Source organism: Sciurus vulgaris (assembly GCF_902686455.1).
Source record: "Sciurus vulgaris genome assembly, chromosome: 6".
NCBI lineage: Eukaryota > Metazoa > Chordata > Mammalia > Rodentia > Sciuridae > Sciurus > Sciurus vulgaris.
Window position 1 is genome coordinate 355,060 of NC_136466.1, and position 22,910 is coordinate 377,969.

The window sequence follows — 22,910 nt, forward strand, 5'->3', positions numbered from 1 at the left end:
CATCAGGCAGGCCATCAGGAGAGGGGCTCTGAGCAGTGTGTGGCCCCCTTCCAAGGCTCAGGGACAGGTCACAGTGGGCAGGGGAGGAGATGTGAAGGGAGGACAGATGGATGCTCAGGATTCCAAAGGGCCCAAGGGAGGGCTACTGGAGCTCTGGGCCCAGCACATAGGCACGGCAGGCAGAGGGAGCCCCGGCCACCTGCAGGACACTCTCCAGTCATAGGCAACCCAGTGCCCACACCACCCAGAGCTGGGTCACGGGTGCTGAGCCCAAGGTCAGGAAGGACACAGGGCCTCACAGAGCCCAGGCTGCCAAGGTGCCCTGGAGCGTCCCACCAACCTGTCCCTCCCTCCATTCACAGCAGGCCCGGCAGCACCCACCTGTGACGTCCAGGCGGAAGGACACCCTCTGGCCCCCGGCCTCACAGCTGTACTCCCCAGAGTCCGCCTGGCCCGCCTGCCGCACCACCAGCTGCCGCCTGCAGCCCTTGGCCTCCACGTGCACCTGGGAGCTCGGGCTCAGCTTCTTCCCGTCCTTGAACCACGTCACCTCCGTCTGGGCCTGGGCCACCTCGCAGCTCAGAGTGGCACTGGCCCCCGCCTGGACCTTCACCTCGCTGTGTGCCGGCTGCTCCTTGGCAAATACCACCTTGGGCTCTGGGACACAGGGGAGGGACGCACAGGTCAGAGACTGTCCAGGGCAGGAAACTACCTGGGCAAGGACACCCAGCTGGGCGGCTGAGGACAGACCCTTCTGCAGGCTGGGCCAGCTGTGTGTCCTGGAGAAGCCCCAGTGTCCTCAGCACAAGGGACCTTGGTGTGTGGACACAGCGTGCCCCTGCTGCATGGGCTGTTCCAGGTGGGGACACTGTGACTGCCTCCCTGCACAGGCCCCTCCAGGGAGGGCCTGCAGGGCCTGACGCTGTACCCGCCCCTCAGTGACCAGGAAGGGTCCCCCAGGACTGTGCAGGGCATGGCTCTTGGCAGGGCCTGTCAGGGCCCAGCTCCTGCTGCCCTGAGCTGTGGGCTTCTCCTCGGGGGAAGCTGGGTCACTCCTGGCTCCTCTGCTCTGTGCTGGGGCCCAGGTGGCTGAGGCTTTTCCTTTTCTAGCCACTAGTGCGTGCTCATCTGAGCTGCCGCTCAGGCCCTGGGGCACTGTCTGCCTGCCACACTTCTGCCCCCTGCATAACGAACATGGGAGATCTGACATCGCTGAGATGTGAACACCGCTCCATCTTTCCACAGTGTCTAGTGTCTTCCAGTGAGTCAGTACTGTAGGGTCTAATGTGACCAAATATGTCGACCCTGCTCTGGGGTTGAGTGCATTCAGGCTCTACACAGGGAAGCCTTTCCTTCCTCAGCCCCTACTAGTGCACGCCATCATCTCAGATGTTCATGGTCTGACTTTTTGCACTGAAGTCTCCAACCATCTGGAGTTGTTCCTATGTGCTGAGTTACTGGTCTACTTCCTCCATGTGGTTAAACACTCAAAGCACCCCTTGTGAAAGCGAGGCAGGAGACACAGGCAGATAGAAATGGGGCCCTCAGGGTGGGTGCTCCACCCCAGATGCAAGCCCTCGGCCAGAGCTGTCGTGGGTTCTGTCTTGCTTGCTGCTGACTGGAAGGCCCCACTCGTGCCCTGGGCCCACACACCCTGCTGCTGCCCCAGGCGCCCTGACTGCCCCAACATCCATCAAGCCAAGGAGCTGCTCTAGACCCAAGCAATTCTTCTGTTTCAAGGAAAAAGAACAAGACAAACTCAGGTTTGTGTCTCAAACACACCACACCATCCCATCGTGGGAATGAAATCAAAATTGCACACTTTCAATTGAGTCAGAGGAAGAGAACAATCAAGGGACTCTCCAGTGAAAGGTCAGTTCCTCACTAAAGCTGTGTGAAGACCCCTGGACAGAGCCACCCCGGCGCCCTGGGGACCTCCCATGGCTGTGCAAACTGCCACTAAGCTCTCGCTTAGTGTGTCTCTGCGCCTTCCTTCTCAGGAGTGTGAGGCAGGAGCCTTCCAACACTCACGACCCTGAGTCACACAAGCACCATCCTTCCTTGACACTGGCAGAGTGGGGACTGGTGGCCCCTCCGCACAGTCTGTTTCAGAGCTCACCACCACATCCCTATCCCAGAACACGCTTGCTTGGATGCTGACTGGGACGAGCATTTCTGATCCGTGTTTGTGTCCATTTACGTACATCTTTGACATCTCTCAAAAAAGTACCCGGGGTCCCTGAGGTCTTTTGTCAGGCCTGAAACCACAACCGGCACCCAGGCTGGGCAGGTCTTTGCAGCTGCCTCGCGAGTCACTGGCTGCTACTCTGCGGTGGAGCACTGGCTTGGTATCGGTTTCACATGTGCCAGTCATTGTCCCTGGATGGATCACACCACCTGTGAATCCCACTTCTCCCTGATTTCACGCCTCCCATTCCCTCCTCCCTAGCCACTGCACATGGCGGGCCTCCTGGGGTCCCCGCTCCCAAGGACACACTCTCAGGGTTTCCCCTTGTGAATTTGTGCCACACTGTTTACCAAGTTGAGAAACCACCTTTTACTTATATTTTCACAATGTCTTACAAGTTTTAAGACAAAAGAATTTTATGGCATAACTGGTGATACATTTTGTCAGATATCTCTTCCAAATTCACAGTGTTAAATTTTTATCAGATACTTTATTCTGCACTTATTTAGATCAATTACATTTTTTTCAATAAGCTATAATAATGCTTCATGTTGATTTTCTGGTAATGTTAAGCAGACTTGTATCCCTGACTAAGAATTTCATTTGCATTCTCTTTCCTCTTCATATATTACCTAATTCAGCTTGCTAAATGTTTGATCAACAAATTGGCTTTGATACTGACAATAGATTGACCTAAAATATGAATTCCTCCAATTATTTGGTCTGACTTTAGTACCAATGTTATTACCTCTGTAAATGGAACTGAAAAGTGCACCCTTTTCTATTCTCCAGGGGAAGCTCCATGAACACAGGAGAGTTCACATCCAGAACATCTGGGACTTCTCCACTGGAGCCACGTGGCTTCTACTGCTCCTTGAGGAATAGCTTTCCTCCTGACTCCCCTGTTTAACAGGCCTGAGCACTACATAAGTTCTCTATTTCTTCTTGGGTCAATTTTAATTTGGCCTTTAAGAAATCAGAAAGTTTGTCAACACTTTTCAAATATAATTGCTTAAAATAATGTATACTCTTATTAAAATAATGTGTCAAAAAAGATATTATGGGATTATGGACTAACCAACTAACCATTACGTACAGGTTGAGAATCCCTTTTCTAAAATACCTGGGGCAAAAGTGCTTTGGATTTTGTTTTTTGGGTTTTTAAGATTTGGGGATCTTTGCATACAAATGTTGAGCTTTCTTGGGAATAAGACCCAATGCTAACCACAAAATTCATTTATGTTTCATGTATACCTTAAACACTGAGCCTGAAGATAATTGTATACAACATTTTAAATAATTTCACGCATGAAGTAAAGCTTTGCAGTGTGGAACCCTGACGTGCAGCATCATGTCAGCACAAAGTCTCTGACTTGGGAGCATTTTGGGTTCCTGGTGGGGGATGCTCAGCAGCACTGGCACAGCAACAGCTCTGTGGTGTCCCTGTGGACCATGCCCATGCTGACAGGAAGCTCAACTCTCCTAACAAGCAGGTTCCATGAATCAGCAGGGAACCACAGACAATCCCCTGGGGAAAGTGCTGCCTGGTCAGATGGTAACCTGGTCTCACCAACTGTGCCAAAGCACTATAATCTACTTATAAGTTCTACCTCTGAATCCCCCCTAAGTTGAACCCCAAGGGGAATTCTGGTGCAGAATATCTGAACTGGGGTGGGAAGGCAGCACAGAACAGAGCACTTGTCTATCAAGTGGAAAGCCCTGGGTTCCCCAGCACCACAAAAGAGAGAGAGGGGGAGAGAAAGAGAGATGAGGGGAGGGAGAGAACAACAGAACACAAAAGTGAAACATGAATTGCTTTGAAAACAGAATTCCAGCCTCTCTTGTGAGCAGCACAGCACAAGTCCACACTGGGCAGCTGTGTCACCACAAACGTCGGCACACAGGCATCTAGATTATACTATGGAGGGGGCAGGCAGCACATCCACATCACTGGAAAGGACGGAAGGGTGCTCCAGAACACCTACATGACTGACCTGCCATAACCCATGCCCATGCTGCTCAAACCAATCTGTTGCAATGGCTAGAATTTCCCCTTATTCTGGTTCAAGGGCTCAAGTATCTCTTGGCAGGAAGAGTGGTGTGGGGTTGGGTGAGTCCCTAGGGGAACCTCCTCGGCTCAGCACTGAGCACGAGGGAAGAGCAAGTCCAGGAAAGAGGAATGCTGGCAGGTAAGGATAGGTTCCGGGAGCATGAGTCAGACATCAAGGGCGGACACACCATGAGCAGTACACAGCATAGGCTCATAGCACACTCCCCTCATGGCCAGCAGCCAGCCACGATGTGGGCACAGGAGGTATGCAGTCATGACATCACAGGACACACCAAATTGGTCTAGACACTGGCCAGCCCCCTCCTCACCCTGAAATACAGTGAAGGTAGAACCACAGGTCTCACCGGTGACATCGAGGAGGAAGGACACCCTCTGGCCCCCGGCCTCACAGCTGTACTCCCCAGAGTCTGCCTGGCCCGCCTGCCGCACCACCAGCTGCCGCCTGCAGCCCTTGGCCTCCACGTGCACCTGGGAGCTCGGGCTCAGCTTCTTCCCGTCCTTGAACCACGTCACCTCCGTCTGGGCCTGGGCCACCTCGCAGCTCAGAGTGGCACTGGCCCCCGCCTGGGCCTTCACCTCGCTGCGTGCCGGCTGCTCCTTGGCAAATACCACCTTGGGCTCTGGGGACAGAGGGGAGGGACACACGGGTCAGAGACTCCAGAACAGACCCACCCCGTCTCAGAGCCTGAGCTCACCCTGAACCCAGGGATGGCCGAGGCAAGGTGTCCATCGTTAGCACAGCACTGCATGGCCACACACACAGCTCTACCCTACACGTGACCCAAGCTGCAAACTCCAAGGCTGGTGTGTGGACGGCTGGGCAGCCCGTCCTCATCAGAGCCCTGAGCACTTCCTGATCCACCCGGATCCTGAAGGGAACCGGCCATGACCCTTCTCCTCAGGGACCCAGGCCATTGTGGCTTGCTGGCTGTCTCTCAGTATGCAAGGGGCACAAAAGCAGGAGGAGGTGGACTCAGGAGGGAAGTCCACCCTGAGCACCAAACCAGAAATCCATTTCTTTGTTGGCCACAGTACCAAAGGATCACAGGAGAGCAGACTGCAAGTGCAGCCAATCAGCAGAGAGCTCAGAACCAGCCAATCAGCAGAGAGCTCAGTGCCACTGTAGGCCAATCAGTAGAGAGCTCAGTGCCAGTGTGGGCCAATCAGTGGAGAGTCAAGTGCCAGCCAATCAACATAGAGCTCTTTATCAGTTTGGGTCAATCATCATAAAGCTTGGTACCACTGTGAACCAATGAGCTCAGAGCTCAGTGCCACTTTGTGTCAATCATCAGAGAACCCAGTGCCAGTGTGGACCAATCAGGAAAGAACGGCCTCAGGCCAATCAGCAGAGAGCTCAGCACCAGTGTGGCCAATCAACAGAGAGCTCAGAGCAGCCAATCAGCAGAGAGCTCAATGCCAGTGTGGGCCAATCAGGAAAGAACCCAGTATAGACAGGGTCAATCAGGAGAGAGCCCAGCACCAGGCAGGCCATCAGGAGAGTGCCCAGCACCAGGCAGGGCATCCAGGAGAGAGCCCAGCACCAGGCAGGCCATCAGGAGAGGGGCTCTGAGCAGTGTGTGACCCCCTTCCCAGGCTCAGGGACAGGTCACAGTGGGCAGGGGAGGAGATGAGGAGGGAGGACAGATGGACACTCAGGATTCCAAAGGGCCCAAGAAGGGCTACTGGAGCTCTGGGCCCAGCACATAGGCACGGCAGGCAGAGGGAGCCCCGGCCACCTGCAGGACACGCTCTCCAGTCACAGGCAACCCAGTGCCCACACCACCCAGAGCTGGGTCATGGGTGCTGAGCCCAAGGTCAGGAAGGACACAGGGCCTCACAGAGCCCAGCCTGCCAAGGCGCCTGGAGCGTCCCACCAACCTGTCCCTCCCTCCATTCACAGCAGGCCCGGCAGCACCCACCTGTGACGTCCAGGCGGAAGGACACCCTCTGGCCCCCGGCCTCACAGCTGTACTCCCCAGAGTCCGCCTGGCCCGCCTGCCGCACCACCAGCTGCCGCCTGCAGCCCTTGGCCTCCACGTGCACCTGGGAGCTCGGGCTCAGCTTCTTCCCGTCCTTGAACCACGTCACCTCCGTCTGGGCCTGGGCCACCTCGCAGCTCAGAGTGGCACTGGCCCCCGCCTGGGCCTTCACCTCGCTGTGTGCCGGCTGCTCCTTGGCAAATACCACCTTGGGCTCTGGGGACACAGGGGAGGGACGCACGGGTCAGAGACTGTCCAGGGCAGGAAGCTACCTGGTCAAGGACACCCAGCTGGGTGGCTGAGGACAGACCCTTCTGCAGGCTGGGCCAGCTGTGTGTCCTGGAGAAGCCCCAGTGTCCTCAGCACAAGGGACCTTGGTGTGTGGACACAGCCTGCCCCTGCTGCATGGGCTGTTCCAGGTGGGGACACTGTGACTGCCTCCCTGCACAGGCCCCTCCAGGGAGGGCCTGCAGGGCCTGACACTGCGACCGCCCCTTGGTGACCAGGAAGGGTCCCCCAGGACTGTGCAGGGCATGGCTCTTGGCAGGGCCTGGCAGGGCCCAGCTCCTGCTGCCCTGAGCTGTGGGCTTCTCCTCGGGGAGGCTGGGCCACTCGTGGCTCCTCTGCCCTGTGCTGGTGCTCCCGGGCGAGGCTTCTCCTTTCCAGCCACTTGTGCTTGGGCTTCTATGCTGAGACTCTCACTCAGCCATCAGTTGTGAGCTGTCCTTGTGTTTGTTCTGGGTTTCATTACGTAGTTCCACTCTGAGCACTGACTGCTGTGTGGGGCATCTCTCCTCTGCCTTTTCTCTTTTCTATGCTGCTTTCCAGTGACACTAAGTTCTTCGTTTCAGGTCTGCCCCTTGTGGGCAGACCTTCATGTCCTGTTCGGTAGGCACCTGTTACCCTGGGGTCATACACAGTCTGCACCATTGTCCTAGAGCAGATTGACTCCACATGGAGTCTCTGATGCACCCGGTCGATGACGTGTGCGGACAGGGAGACCTCACTTCATTCAGCTCCATCAACTCTGAGCAGACCCACGCTGCAGAGTCAGCACTACTGACCCGGGGCCATCCTCCTCCTATACCTCACACTCTTGCCATGGCCAAAGGAGGTCTGATGATGCTTGGGTCTCTTTGGCCTCCATGTGCTGTTTTTCTGGCCCTTTCTCTATGCCAGTGGGCACCCAGCTGTCTTCTTTACTGTGGCTGCACAGTATGTCAGGTTCCTGGCAGATTAAATGTCCTCTCTCTGCTCAGGGGTACTGTCTCCGCCTGGCCCTTGGTCTCAACTTCACATTTTTTACTACCCCTGAGAGAGAACTGTGAGGATCTTCAGGAGCAGATGTCTCCGTATCTTCTCTGCGTTTCTCAGCGCTGATTCTCACAGCCTCCGTGTTTCCCTAAGATACTTACTGAATTGCCCTCCAAGGCCTTAAACATGCTTCCCTAGCATGCAGTCACAGCAGAGTACTGGGCTGCGAGGGCAGTTCATACAGATGGTGTTCTGACTCTCTGCGGCCCATCTACACACAGAAGTGGAATCCACTCACTTTACCCAAGCTGTGAGCCTCTATTTGACATTCCTCCTCAGTGTCTGCACCAGGCTGACATGAGGGGTCACATGGCTCTGTCGTCCCTAAGAGGGAACGTGCTCAGAATTATGTTAAAGGGTGGCATCTGCTGCATCCTCCGTGGTGTCCTTCCGCAGAGGGCTCAGGAAGGGTCCTCCTCTTACCAGGGCAGGGGCTTGACAGGGCCTCACACATGCAGGCAAGCCCTCCACCATGCGCCACACCCCAGCCCAAGAACGTTTAAACACAGGAGGTGGCTGAACTGCGAGTCTTGCAGTAAGAAGTAAAACTCCCACAGAGGCGGCAATTCCTTCCTGCGAGGTTTCTTTCTACCTCTGTCATAGCTGCAGTCTGCTGCTTCTGCTGCCAGCATCAAGCTGCTCAGCTGCGGCCGGCAGGAACCACAGCTGCCTGGGGGTAGGGGGAGGGATCAAGGCTACTTGCTTAAGAAAATCTTGACCCAGACGTCTGTCCGGACACTGAGAACAAAGGGTGGAGCTCAGCTCTGGAGAAGACTGCTGAGCCCACGCCGGAGCAGAATGAACCTTGCTCCTCTGCATCTCCAACCACGCGCGGCGTGTGTCCTTCCAGTGCCGTGAGTGATTCCCCATATTTTTTCATTTCTCTCCGTAACACTATCAAGCACTCCTTCCTTGTCTTCTGAAGTATGCCGTGCCTTTTCCCTCGTGGCCTCTAGAAGTCATGGTCGTATTGATTTATTGATGTTCTCATGTTGACAACCTTGAATCCTGGATCACGGCCTTCGCCCCAGTGCACGGCGCTCTCGGAATGTCGTCCTGCAGCTTGCCAGTATTCTGCAGAGGATCTTGGCCCTGGCATCCATGCGGACGAGCCTGTGATGTCAAAGTTGAATGCATTCTTCACCAGATTTTGGTGTCAGTAGTATATCCCCTACACAGAATGACCGGAGGGCACGTATCCCCTTTCTGTTCTCTAGAAGAATGATCATGAACACAGAGTGGTTTATTTCAAGAAATTTGGTATGATTTACCCATGATGACTGAACTCAGCTCTTCTGTGAGATTTTTTAAATTAGATACCATTTCTTTAAAAGGCTACAGGGACTGTTTGAGTTTTCTACTTCTTCTTGTAAGTTCTGATGTAGTTTGCCAGGAACTAGCTAATTGGTCAAAATTTTTCAAATTTACTTGCATGAAATCCTATAATGTCACAAATACCTTGGCAATAAGACACACGGTGAGCCTGCACTTGGTGCCCGTGTCAACGACTGCGCACATGACACACGGGACCAAGCATCGCACAGCAGCTCGGGCTCCCACAGAATGCCGCCTGCCCCGGGTGCGCCCCAACACAGGGCACCACGTCAGTCCTCAGGGCGCTCGGTGGGCACAGCAGCGAGGCGTGCACACAGGAATCACCACAGACGTGCTGGAACACTGCATGGCCAGTCAGGTCACTGCAGCAGTGACACATGTGTAACAAACCCCAGCTGTGCCAGACTGCTCGTCCACTCCACGCCACGTTCCGAAACCAAACTCCAAGGGGCACACTGAGGCAGTGCTCACTCAGATCAAAGAAATCTCTAGAGAGAAGACTCCAAACCTCAGGGCTTGCCAAGGAACGTATCGGCCAGTCCTCTGCTGCTGGCTTGTGCAGCAAGGCATTAATGCAGAACATGGGTCTGCATGATGCCGCAGTGGAGAGCTTCCAGAAGAGGAGCAGCCGACACCAAGATGCTGACAACCTGAGGGTCGACCCCAAACAACTCCAAGGCCCCTGAGCACGATTCCCCTATCAGGGTCCAAGACACTGCAGCTTCCTGACGGGGAAGCCACAGGCTGCAGGACGTGGGCCTCTGGAGCTGCTGGAAACTCCAGCTCAAGCACAGCCAAACCCGAGAGAGCAACACTGCCTACCTCAGACGACAGAGCCCACTGGACAGAGGGAGGTCAGGATGACACTGAGCAGGGGCCAGGCACCACGAAGCTCCCGCAGTACCTCCGAGGCACAGAGGCCCTCCCCCCAGTCTCCCCTTCCAGAGGCCCTGGCAGGGGTGAGGAGGAAGTCAGGTGGAAAGACTACTGGGTCATTCATGGGTACAAGCCAGTCATCACCTCCAAGCAAGCCACCTTAGTGTCCCCGAGGAACTCACCAGTGCGATTCTAACACAGAATGCCCTCCTAAAGACCAGAGGGAAACAACGGCTGCCTTGAAAAGACATTTCCGAGCTCCTCAGTGCAGACCTAGCTCCACGGCTGTGGGATTTCTCTGCATAGGCAGCAACAGAGCGCGGAGTCAGACATCCCACTCCTGTTGAGGGTTGCCCAACACGTTGGGTCACAGACCATGGCCACACCACGCACAGGAAGGGGAAGCTGCCCAGAACACTAGAACTTCAACGTGCCACAGATGCCGTGAGATGATTCCACACACCCTGCGGTGGATGAAATACACCCACACCCCAGTCAGGTGAAATCAGACATCTCTCACCAGTGAGAACTAGCCAGTGGTGCAGGATGAGTGGGCCGTGAGGCCACCAGAGCATCCAACAGAAGGAAACCCAGAGGACTCAGGCGAGACACCTGGTCCAACTCAACCACGGGGCCTGGGAGAGCCAGTGTCCTGGACACCAAGGAGCACCTGGAAGGCTCTGGGAAGACACCGTGGGGTGACTGAGCACTACAGAGTGGAAACTCCACCAGAAGCTCAGAAAGAGCCCTCACTCTACGCACTGAGCCAGCGAGCCGCTGTACTGCATAAGGAAGACGGAACACACAGATGAAATCTACAGAGGAACACAAGACAGTCCACGCGGGCCAATGGCCAGGCTCATCACCTCCAAACAAGAACCGCAGGACTCACCAGTGACATCCAGGCGGAAGGACACCCTCTGGCCCCCGGCCTCACAGCTGTACTCCCCAGAGTCTGCCTGGCCCGCCTGCCGCACCACCAGCTGCCGCCTGCAGCCCTTGGCCTCCACGTGCACCTGGGAGCTCGGGCTCAGCTTCTTCCCGTCCTTGAACCACGTCACCTCCGTCTGGGCCTGGGCCACCTCGCAGCTCAGAGTGGCACTGGCCCCCGCCTGGGCCTTCACCTCGCTGTGTGCCGGCTGCTCCTTGGCAAATACCACCTTGGGCTCTGGGGACAGAGTGGGGGGACACACGGGTCAGAGACTCCAGAACAGACCCACCCCGTCTCAGAGCCTGAGCTCACCCTGAACCCAGGGATGGCCAAGGCAAGGTGTCCATCGTTAGCACAGCACTGCATGGCCACACACACAGCTCTACCCTACACGTGACCCAAGCTGCAAACTCCAAGGCTGGTGTGTGGACGGCTGGGCAGCCCGTCCTCATCAGAGCCCTGAGCACTTCCTGATCCACCCGGATCCTGAAGGGAACCGGCCATGACCCTTCTCCTCAGGGACCCAGGCCATTGTGGCTTGCTGGCTGTCTCCCAGTATGCAAGGGGCACAAAAGCAGGAGGAGGTGGACTCAGGAGGGAAGTCCACCCTGAGCCCCAAACCAGAAACCCACTTCTTTGTTGGCCACAGTACCAAAGGATCACAGGAGAGCAGACTGCAAGTGCAGCCAATCAGCAGAGAGCTCAGAGCAGCCAATCAGCAGAGAGCTCAGTGCCACTGTAGGCCAATCAGTAGAGAGCTCAGCGCCAGTGTGGGCCAATCAGTGGAGAGTCAAGTGCCAGCCAATCAACATAGAGCTCTTTATCAGTTTGGGTCAATCATCATAAAGCTTGGTACCACTGTGAGCCAATGAGCTCAGAGCTCAGTGCCACTTTGTGTCAATCATCAGAGAACCCAGTGCCAGTGTGGACCAATCAGGAAAGAACGGCCTCAGGCCAATCAACAGAGAGCTCAATGCCAGTGTGGGCCAATCAGGAAAGAACCCAGTATAGGCAGGGTCAATCAGGAGAGAGCCCAGCACCAGGCAGGGCATCCAGGAGAGAGCCCAGCACCAGGCAGGCCATCAGGAGAGGGGCTCTGAGCAGTGTGTGACCCCCTTCCCAGGCTCAGGGACAGGTCACAGTGGGCAGGGGAGGAGATGAGGAGGGAGGACAGATGGATGCTCAGGATTCCAAAGGGCCCAAGAAGGGCTACTGGAGCTCTGGGCCCAGCACATAGGCACGGCAGGCAGAGGGAGCCCCGGCCACCTGCAGGACAGCTCTCCAGTCACAGGCAACCCAGTGCCCACACCACCCAGAGCTGGGTCATGGGTGCTGAGCCCAAGGTCAGGAAGGACACAGGGCCTCACAGAGCCCAGGCTGCCAAGGTGCCCTGGAGCGTCCCACCAACCTGTCCCTCCCTCCATTCACAGCAGGCCCGGCAGCACCCACCTGTGACGTCCAGGCGGAAGGACACCCTCTGGCCCCCGGCCTCACAGCTGTACTCCCCAGAGTCCGCCTGGCCCGCCTGCCGCACCACCAGCTGCCGCCTGCAGCCCTTGGCCTCCACGTGCACCTGGGAGCTCGGGCTCAGCTTCTTCCCGTCCTTGAACCACGTCACCTCCGTCTGGGCCTGGGCCACCTCGCAGCTCAGAGTGGCACTGGCCCCCGCCTGGGCCTTCACCTCGCTGTGTGCCGGCTGCTCCTTGGCAAATACCACCTTGGGCTCTGGGGACACAGGGGAGGGACGCACGGGTCAGAGACTGTCCAGGGCAGGAAGCTACCTGGTCAAGGACACCCAGCTGGGTGGCTGAGGACAGACCCTTCTGCAGGCTGGGCCAGCTGTGTGTCCTGGAGAAGCCCCAGTGTCCTCAGCACAAGGGACCTTGGTGTGTGGACACAGCCTGCCCCTGCTGCATGGGCTGTTCCAGGTGGGGACACTGTGACTGCCTCCCTGCACAGGCCCCTCCAGGGAGGGCCTGCAGGGCCTGACGCTGCGACCGCCCCTTGGTGACCAGGAAGGGTCCCCCAGGACTGTGCAGGGCATGGCTCTTGGCAGGGCCTGGCAGGGCCCAGCTCCTGCTGCCCTGAGCTGTGGGCTTCTCCTCTGGGGAGGCTGGGCCTCCTGTGATTCCTGTGCTCAGCCCTGAGGGTGGTCACGTCTTGTGTTTCTGGCCATCAGCCGGTGCTCCTTGGTGGTCCATCATTCATGCCTGATGTGCACTTTCAGTGGATGCCTTTTTTCATATTTAATCTAGGCATTCTCTTTACATGAGAAAGGACTTCTGTCCCCCACAGGATGGCTGTAGCTTCCCTCTGGGTGGGCTGTGGCTTGGATGTGCTGTCCCCCAAGACTCCTGTGCTGGAACTGGGTTCCATGTGCAGTGTGGAGGTCGTGGGACACTGTGAGGGGACCCAATGGAAGCTGATGAGCTTGGGGCTCCACCCTCACATGTAAATTGAGGTCTCCAGGGAGACTGGCTCTTGCAGGTGTGGGTCAGGTCTCACAAGAGTAGGTTGTCACAGACCTCGATGTGTTGGCCCTCTGCACATGGCTGGTCCTGTTCTGCTTCTCTGTGTGGTGCAGTGGGGCCTCACCAGGAAATGGGTCCCATGCTGCATGGACCTTCAGCCACCAAAATCGTAAGCCAAATAGCCCTCTTGGATATGTTGCCCAGCCTGTTATTTTGTTGTAGCGACAATGAGCACCGTGAATCAGACATCTTCTACAGCATCAGCTTTGTATTCCAGCAGGAAAGTCTCTCTTCTCCACAGCGATCATGTCTTGTTCTGTTAGAACTGTTTCCTCGCCACCAAGTCTTTCGGCATCTGTGACATCATCTAAGACCGCCACAGCTCTCCCGGACCCTGAGTCTCTGATCCCCTACCTGGCTTTTGTACATGGTCTGAAGCACCAGGCAACTGTGTCTCCATGTGGCTTCAGGTCCAACGAACGTTCCTGAGAAGACAGTGCTGCCGGTGGGGCTGAAAGTGCCAGGGGACCGTGCGGAGTCCCTCAGGCAGGGCAGGCTGTGCTCCTGCTCCTCCCACACTGGACGCTTCAACAGCTCCAGCAGCAGGGCAGAGGCCCAGCGGGCCTGTCAGCCTATGGGGCAGCTTGCTCTGCACTCAGCTGGTGTGAGGTCTGCCTGGCCTGCTCCAGGGTGCCGATTCTGCAGGCTGAGCACGGCCTGATTCTTCCACGCCCTTGTATCCACCTGCTCTGACATTACTTCATGTCTCTCAGAAAAGTCTGATTTCTCCCTGAAGAGCCCTTAAATGTCTTGCTTTATACTTAGCATCAGAAAGGTGCTTCTTGTGTAAATACAGGGTGAGCCTCCTAATCTAAAACCCAAAATGTTGCAAAATCCAAACTGTTTGAGCAATTGATGTTCCAAGTGGAAAACCCTGCACCACGAGTCTCATTTCATGCACAAAATTGTTTTTAAAAAATACTGTGCAGAATCACCTGTAAGCTATGTGTGGAATGTGTATGAAACAAATGAATTTCACATTTACACTCAGGTCTCATCCCACAGATATCTCATTATGGGTTTGCAAATATCCCCAAATCCAACAAACTCTAAACTCCCAAGCACCTGGCCTTAGCATTCTGGAGAAGAGGCCTTCACCCTGTGCTCTGAGTTCTCATTTCCCACTGCTCACTGCTAGTCCATCACACAGAGTGGACACAGGTGTGCATGGGGCTACCTTGGCCAAGCCTCTAACTCCGTCTGATCACATGTCTTGGATTTCCAGGACAAGTCACAGAATTTTCCATTGAACCCCAACTTAGGATCCCACCTTCCTCTTCCGCACTGTGCCTTGCCCCCCAGGGTCTGCTCTCCGCTCCACATTAGCTGGTGCCCTACGGTCCACTCGTCCACTTGCTGGTGCATGCAGGGACCTGGTGGCTGGGCTGATGCCATCATCAGCACAGCTCTTCGGATTCCCCAGGGTTCTGGACACGGGCCGGGGCCGCCCTCCTGGATGCTGCCCTGGTGGGTCATGGTCCCTCCCGGCCTGCTGCTCTGTCACTTTCGCTCCGTGCTGCTGAAGTTCCTGGCCTGACATCCCAGGAGACGCAGTTTCTGTCCTCCACACTTTCCCGGTGGACTGTGCTGTCCACGTAAAACAGGATCAAGAGTGCTTCTTCCTGCTTTGTTCTCTGGAAGACTCTCCAGGAAGGTGGAGTCAGTTCTTTCTAGAACATTCATTAATAGAGCCCCTGGACTCACAGCCTTCTCTATGATATTATTTCTTCTTTAGGACATCTCTTTTAAAGTTATAGGACAATTTGAGTTGTCTATTACTTCTTGTGTGACTTCTTCATATAGTTTCCTAAGAATCTGTCAATTTCTCAAGACTTTCCAAGTTTCTCACCATAAAAATATCAAAAAAACAACACATTAGATCTCTTAAAATAACATCTTAAAAAGACGTGCAAGGGGCGTTTGGGTGCCCACACGCCATCGCAGACCACTTCTGCTGCTGTGCCACGCATTCTTTGGGGCTCCTGGGGGTCTGCTGTGCCACAGACCACGCTGCTCGGTGTTAAGAACCCCCAGCAAACGAGAAGTAAACTGGACCTGAGACTTCCCTGCGAGTCAGTCGAGGAGGCAGACAAGAGCCACCAGGAACTCCTACGGAACCAGCGCTGCTTCACGGCTGTGGCTCCTGCCTCAGCGACCGCCTTTCAGGGAGCGCTGATCTAGCTTCCGCCTCAGACTCCTGCAGTTCTAAATCGTCACTCACACTCCAAGGCAGAATTCTGACCGGACACGCTGACTGGAGGCAAAGAGAAAACTAGGTTTCCCTCAGGGCGCACCCCTGACCTTCGGCCGTGCCGGCACAGCTGCCAACTTGGCCCGGGCCTGGGCAGGCCGGAGGTTGCCCAGTGGCGCACGGAGAGCTGTACCGTGGGAAGGACCAAAGAGCGTACCGACGCCTAAGGTCAGACTTGAGACGACGCCAAAACAGACTGAGCCCAAAATGTCCTCTGACTGCCCGACACCAATTAGGCTGCCCCACCAGCAAGTGCCACGTGGTGCTGAGGGCAGCATCCAGGGGCAGCAGGTCACAGGAAGAAGGCAGCAGTCCGATGGTTCCCTGGGGAGATATGGTGTCTACCAGGGGTCACAGGTCAGAGGGAGCAAGACAGGATGGCAGAGCACACCAGCAGGGCGGGCAGGAGCACCCAGCCTAGGGTGGGCCAGACGGCAGCGAGCCTGCGGGCCAGCCACAGTGAGCATGGCAGGTGGCAAGAGTGCAGGGCTGAGAGCAGAGGTCTAGCAGGGAGAGCCGGGGCCGGTCACCAAACACGGCTAAGGTGTGGCAAGGACTCACCAGTGACGTCCAGGCGGAAGGACACCCTCTGGCCCCCAGCCTCACAGCTGTACTCCCCAGAGTCCGCCTGGCCCGCCTGCCGCACCACCAGCTGCCGCCTGCAGCCCTTGGCCTCCACGTGCACCTGGGAGCTCGGGCTCAGCTTCTTCCCGTCCTTGAACCACGTCACCTCCGTCTGGGCCTGGGCCACCTCGCAGCTCAGAGTGGCACTGGCCCCCGCCTGGGCCTTCACCTCGCTGTGTGCCGGCTGCTCCTTGGCAAATACCACCTTGGGCTCTGGGGACAGAGGGGAGGGAAGCACGGGTCAGAGACTGTCCAGGGCAGGAAGCCACCTGGGCAAGGACACCTGGCTGGTGGCTGAGGACAGACCCTTCTGCAGGCTGGGCCAGCTGTGTGCCCTGGAGAAGCCCCAGCACAAATGGAGTCGTCCCCTTTTCTGCTCACACACGCCCCAGGCCCACAACAGATGCCTGGACACTGGCACCCCCGAGCCCTGAGTGACTGTTTTCCTGTATGTGCGCAGCATGCTGAAGTTCATCATGTAAATTAGGCAGCACGGACTTAAAACAGTGTCCGACAACAGAAGCCATCAGTTCCAAGAACTCTGACAGAGCCTGTGCCGCGGGGCCACTGTCAGCTAAAGAAGGGTTGCTGGGATATCGACTGTGACACCTGTCCATGCGCCAGGTGACTGGCCTGCAGACAGGGCCTCGCACAGCATGAGCACACTGGGCAAAGGGGTGGTTCCATCTGTGGGAGGCAGCAGGAGGCCTGGCCTGTTGACCTCGCTACTGGGAATGGCGTGCAGTGTGACACCTGAGGATCGTCCATTGCTGGAGTTTTCCACTTGGCCTTCTGGGTGGTGGTGCCTGGGTCACATGGAGCGTGGTCAGGGAGGCACCGTGCTCTCCTGCGTGCTCCCTGAGACCTCTCGTGAGGCCACTCCCCAGCACTCTCCGGTACACAGGGCGCGAGTGCTCTGCAGGACTCCTTCCCTCAGTCTGCTTCCCCAGCACAGCAGGGACTGCAGTGTCTGGGTCGTGTGTTTCCAAAGAGCCAGAGAAGAGCGTGTTAGGTGCTGGTCACCCCACCCCTGTCACAGCACGGTGCACACGCACAACAGGCGACCACCGTACCCCAAAATACTGCAGTTAGGATGTGTCCATCAAAATCACAACGTTCTCAAAGCTCATTCCTTAGAGTGCAGGCACCGGGAATAACCAGTTTTCACCTTAAAGTTTCGGGTTTCTTGGTCTCCAACCAACTGGAAGGCTGGTGTGGTGTGAGCTAGCATCCAGTTGGTTCCTCACAGTTAACTGTTCCAAGATCCTTTACAAAAAGATCGTGTCCTGTCCACTCCTTCCATGAGTCCAACAGTAAAGACAGAAAGGAAGGAAAGGAGGGAGAGCGGGAGAGGAAGGAAGGGAAAGAAACAGAGAGAAAGGGAGGGAGGGAGAGGGACGAAGAGGGAGGGAGAGGGGGAGGGAGAGGGAGGGAGAGAGACAAGGAGGGAGGGAGAGAAAGAGAAGGAGAGGGAGGGAGAGGGAGGGAGAGGGGGAGGGAGAGGGAGGGACGGGGAGGGAGGGAGGGAGAAGGAGGGAGGGAGAGGGAGGGAGAGGGGGAGGGAGAGAGGGAGGGAGAGGGACGAAGAGGGAGGGAGGGAGAGGGGGAGGGAGAGGGAGGAACGGGGAGGGAGGGAGGGAGAAGGAGGGAGGGAGAGGGAGGGAGAGGGGGAGGGAGAGAGGGAGGGAGAGGGACGAAGAGGGAGGGAGGGAGAGGGGGAGGGAGAGGGAGGGACGGGGAGGGAGGGAGGGAGAAGGAGGGAGGGAGAGGGAGGGAGAGGGGGAGGGAGAGAGGGAGGGAGAGGGGGAAGGAGAGAGAGGGAGGGAGGGAGAGGGAGAGAGAGGGAGGGAGGGAGAGGGAGAGGAGGGAGAGGAGGGAGGAAGGGGCCCCCTCTGCTGGCTCCCCTGCAGTCTGCTCAGCTCTGCGGCTGAGTCTGACTGTTTCTCTCTGATGACGGTGGCATCTGAGGCCCCCCTTTGAGGCTCTCAAGCTCTCACACTCTTCTTGGGTTTCCTCCTGGCTTCCTGGTGCTGTGTCTGCCAGCGGGTCTGCTGCAGACTCAACCCTCCCCGTGTGCTCCTCACCCGCCAGAAGTGTTGTGCCACTAAGAAGCTGAACTCAAGGGAAACCCTGCTGACCGCGCCCTGCTGACCGCCCTGTGCTGGTGTCCGCACCCCCTGCACCGGGAGGTAGCTATGTCTCCTGCTGTTCTGTGCAGGGGCACAAGGGGGCAGCACAGCAGGCGGCCTGGGGTTTCGTCCCTCCTCAGAGCAGGCGTGGCCCTGAGGCTTCCCCAGTCAGCCAGCTCTCCCTGCTCCTGGGAGATCTGCAGGAGGGTGGTCCATGCAGACCACCTGGGGTAGGCGCTCTGTCCACTCAGGTAAGGTCACGAGAGTCTTGAGTTGCCTGTTTCTTCTTCTATTACTACTCCTTCCTGAGAATCCGGCCAAATTCCAAACCTCTTCTATTCAGTACTACGAAACAAATTGCCACTTTTTCTTAAAATAACACTTTTTACACAGTGGGTGTGGGGCACCGTAAACCCACGAGTCACTGCGAGCGGCTCAAGCCTGAGGGGCTAGGATGGCGCCAGGGTGCAGGGCAGGGGTCCGGCCGTGGCTGGGGTGCGGCTGTCCCTAAGGCTCAGGTGCTGGAAGCGTGGTCCCCACCGGCAACGTGGCGGGAGGAATGGCGTCTAATGTGCTACAGTCAGTGGGGCAGCCACGGCTGACAACAGCAGGGCGAGCCGAACGGCCAGCGGAGAGGACCATGATGCTCCCAGGATAAGACAGGATCCACGTGTGAAGTGACTTCGATCTGACCTGTACCCATTGCATCGCGTGCTGAAATGTCACACTGTGTCCCAAAACATGAGCGATTACGAGGTGTCCATTAAAAACTGAGTGAGGTGCGGCCTGTTGGGAGCTGGTCAGGCACAGGGCATGCCCTGGGAAGGGTCAGGCAGCTCCTGGGGACCTGCGAGCTCTCAAGCAGCTGTTATAGAGAGCGAGCCCGGCCCCTCCACTCCCTCCGGCCTAATCCACGGTGACCTCTCACCACGCTGCCACACAGCCACCGGGTCCTCACCAGAGCCAGGGCCGTGGTGTTCCGACACGCAGGCTCCAGAACAGAACAGGGAGCTAAATCATTTACCCTTTGCTTTGTAAAGTCTTCAGCTTCAGGTATTTTGTTGTAGCAATGAAAACTGAACTAATATGACTCTTTTAAAAAATTTTTTTAGTTGTAGATGAACACAATACCTTTATTTATTTTTGTGCTGTGCCAAGGATCAAATCCAGTGCCTCGCACCTACTAGTCAAGCGCTCTACCACTGAGGAACAGTCACAGTCCAACTAATACAACCCTCTTGATGAGAAAAAAAATATTTTGTTTCCAGCTTCTCTGAACCACCAGGAAGGATGGGAAATGTCTTTGAGGAAATGCTGTGCTGCCTGTACTGCCTGGAGGAACTCGGTGTCAGCAGCGCAGTGACATGCACAACCCCTTACCCTTTCCCTGGCTAAGGTTGCGAATCAAACTCCATGGGCGATTCTAACACAGAATGCCCTCCTAAAGACCAGAGGGAAACAACGGCTGCCTTGAAAAGACATTTCCGAGCTCCTCAGTGCAGACCTAGCTCCACGGCTGTGGGATTTCTCTGCATAGGCAGCAACAGAGCGCGGAGTCAGACATCCCACTCCTGTTGAGGGTTGCCCAACACGTTGGGTCACAGACCATGGCCACACCACGCACAGGAAGGGGAAGCTGCCCAGAACACTAGAACTTCAACGTGCCACAGATGCCGTGAGATGATTCCACACACCCTGCGGTGGATGAAATACACCCACACCCCAGTCAGGTGAAATCAGACATCTCTCACCAGTGAGAACTAGCCAGTGGTGCAGGATGAGTGGGCCGTGAGGCCACCAGAGCATCCAACAGAAGGAAACCCAGAGGACTCAGGCGAGACACCTGGTCCAACTCAACCACGGGGCCTGGGAGAGCCAGTGTCCTGGACACCAAGGAGCACCTGGAAGGCTCTGGGAAGACACCGTGGGGTGACTGAGCACTACAGAGTGGAAACTCCACCAGAAGCTCAGAAAGAGCCCTCACTCTACGCACTGAGCCAGCGAGCCGCTGTACTGCATAAGGAAGACGGAACACACAGATGAAATCTACAGAGGAACACAAGACAGTCCACGCGGGCCAATGGTCAGGCTCATCACCTCCAAACAAGAACCGCAGGACTCACCAGTGACATCCAGGCGGAAGGACACCCTCTGGCCCCCGGCCTCACAGCTGTACTCCCCAGAGTCTGCCTGGCCCGCCTGCCGCACCACCAGCTGCCGCCTGCAGCCCTTGGCCTCCACGTGCACCTGGGAGCTCGGGCTCAGCTTCTTCCCGTCCTTGAACCACGTCACCTCCGTCTGGGCCTGGGCCACCTCGCAGCTCAGAGTGGCACTGGCCCCCGCCTGGGCTTTCACCTCGCTGTGTGCCGGCTGCTCCTTGGCAAATACCACCTTGGGCTCTGGGGACAGAGTGGGGGGACACACGGGTCAGAGACTCCAGAACAGACCCACCCCGTCTCAGAGCCTGAGCTCACCCTGAACCCAGGGATGGCCAAGGCAAGGTGTCCATCGTTAGCACAGCACTGCATGGCCACACACACAGCTCTACCCTACACGTGACCCAAGCTGCAAACTCCAAGGCTGGTGTGTGGACGGCTGGGCAGCCTGTCCTCATCAGAGCCCTGAGCACTTCCTGATCCACCCGGATCCTGAAGGGAACCGGCCATGACCCTTCTCCTCAGGGACCCAGGCCATTGTGGCTTGCTGGCTGTCTCCCAGTATGCAAGGGGCACAAAAGCAGGAGGAGGTGGACTCAGGAGGGAAGTCCACCCTGAGCACCAAACCAGAAATCCACTTCTTTGTTGGCCACAGTACCAAAGGATCACAGGAGAGCAGACTGCAAGTGCAGCCAATCAGCAGAGAGCTCAGAACCAGCCAATCAGCAGAGAGCTCAGTGCCACTGCAGGCCCATCAGTAGAGAGCTCAGCACCAGTGTGGGCCAATCAGCAGAGAGCTCACTGCCTGTGTGGGCCAATCAGCAGAGAGCTCAGCGCCAGTGTAGGCCAATCAGCAGAGAGCTCAGCACCAGTGTGGGCCAATCAGCAGAGAGCTCACTGCCTGTGTGGGCCAATCAGCAGAGAGCTCAAGACGAGTGGAGGCCAATCAGCAGAGAGCTCAAGGTGAGTGGATGCCAATCAGCAGAGAGCTCAGGGCCAGTGTGGGCCAATCAGCAGAGAGCTCAATTCCAGTGTGGGCCAATCAACAGAGAGCTCAGAGCAGTCAATCAGCAGAGAGCTCAGTGCCACTTCGGGCCCATCAGGAGAGAGCCCAGCACCAGGCAGGCCATCAGGAGAGGGGCTCTGAGCAGTGTGTGACCCCCTTCCCAGGCTCAGGGACAGGTCACAGTGAGCAGGGGAGGAGATGAGGAGGGAGGACAGATGGATGCTCAGGATTCCAAAGGGCCCAAGCGAGGGCTACTGGAGCTGTGGCCCAGCACGTAGGCAGGGCAGGCAGAGGGAGCCCCGGCCACCTGCAGGACAGCTCTCCAGTCACAGGCAACCCAGTGCCCACACCACCCAGAGCTGGGTCACGGGTGCTGAGCCCAAGGTCAGGAAGGACACAGGGCCTCACAGAGCCCAGCCTGCCAAGGTGCCTGGAGCGTCCCACCAACCTGTCCCTCCCTCCATTCACAGCAGGCCCGGCAGCACCCACCTGTGACATCCAGGCGGAAGGACACCCTCTGGCCCCCGGCCTCACAGCTGTACTCCCCGGAGTCCGCCTGGCCCGCCTGCCGCACCACCAGCTGCCGCCTGCAGCCCTTGGCCTCCACGTGCACCTGGGAGCTCGGGCTCAGCTTCTTCCCGTCCTTGAACCACGTCACCTCCGTCTGGGCCTGGGCCACCTCGCAGCTCAGAGTGGCACTGGCCCCCGCCTGGGCCTTCACCTCGCTGTGTGCCGGCTGCTCCTTGGCAAATACCACCTTGGGCTCTGGGGACACAAGGGAGGGACGCACGGGTCAGAGACTGTCCAGGAGAGGGACACACAGGTCAGAGGCAGGATGCTGGTGTCACCCTACATGACAGGACGGGAGCTCAAGCTCCATGCACTGAAGCCTCATCAGAGTGGGGACTTCCTGTGTCACACGGCATCCCCTCTCTTCGGGGTCAGCTGCTTATGTGCCATGGCCTGAGCCGGTGGCATCTGAAGGAAGCTGTTCTCTGACTCCTTGTCCTGGGCTCACTTGCCACACTGCTGGCCTCGTGTGGCAGGTCCTGGTGGCTCGTCATCACCTCCCCAGAGCTGGCACACCTTTGTCCTCTACAAACCACATGCTGTCTCTGACTGCAGCTCACATCCAGGTGCCGGCCCATCGACTTCAGGAATTCCTCTTTCCACCCAACCAGAGCACCTCAACTCACTCCCAGCGGCCCACACACAGAGCAGACCTGGGCAGCCGCTGTCTGACCTCTGTAACATGCTGCCCTGGCCTGGCCTCCGATTTCTCAAGGACAAAGTCAGCTTGCGCCACACAGCAGGCTGCACAGGGCGGTGGTGCTACGGAACTCACAGGCCCAACAGCCCTGCCTGAGTGCGATTCTTCAGTGCAGGGTGGGGCGGCCTCTCATCCAGCACAGGGTCTTGAGAGCCGCTGGGCTGTCGCTCACGCGCAGACTGCTCTCCTGTTCTGGGGGTACTAGTGCCACAAGCGATTCCCTTACTCTGGCTGGATGGGGATTGTTCC

General features: G+C 57.1%; 1 protein-coding gene across 1 annotated transcript in view; it reads right to left on the minus strand.

Annotated features, from left to right (window-relative positions):
• OBSCN (obscurin, cytoskeletal calmodulin and titin-interacting RhoGEF) overlaps positions 1 to 22,910 on the minus strand; it is a 147,531-nt gene that overhangs the window by 76,035 nt on the left and 48,586 nt on the right. Inside the window, exons 11-17 of the mRNA XM_079143430.1 lie at positions 21,881 to 22,156; positions 20,353 to 20,628; positions 16,038 to 16,313; positions 12,144 to 12,419; positions 10,656 to 10,931; positions 6,179 to 6,454; positions 382 to 657 (exon numbers count right to left, since the gene is read on the minus strand). Coding sequence (XP_078999556.1) covers positions 382 to 657; positions 6,179 to 6,454; positions 10,656 to 10,931; positions 12,144 to 12,419; positions 16,038 to 16,313; positions 20,353 to 20,628; positions 21,881 to 22,156 — 1,932 coding nt within the window. The remainder of the gene's footprint in view (positions 1 to 381; positions 658 to 6,178; positions 6,455 to 10,655; positions 10,932 to 12,143; positions 12,420 to 16,037; positions 16,314 to 20,352; positions 20,629 to 21,880; positions 22,157 to 22,910) is intronic.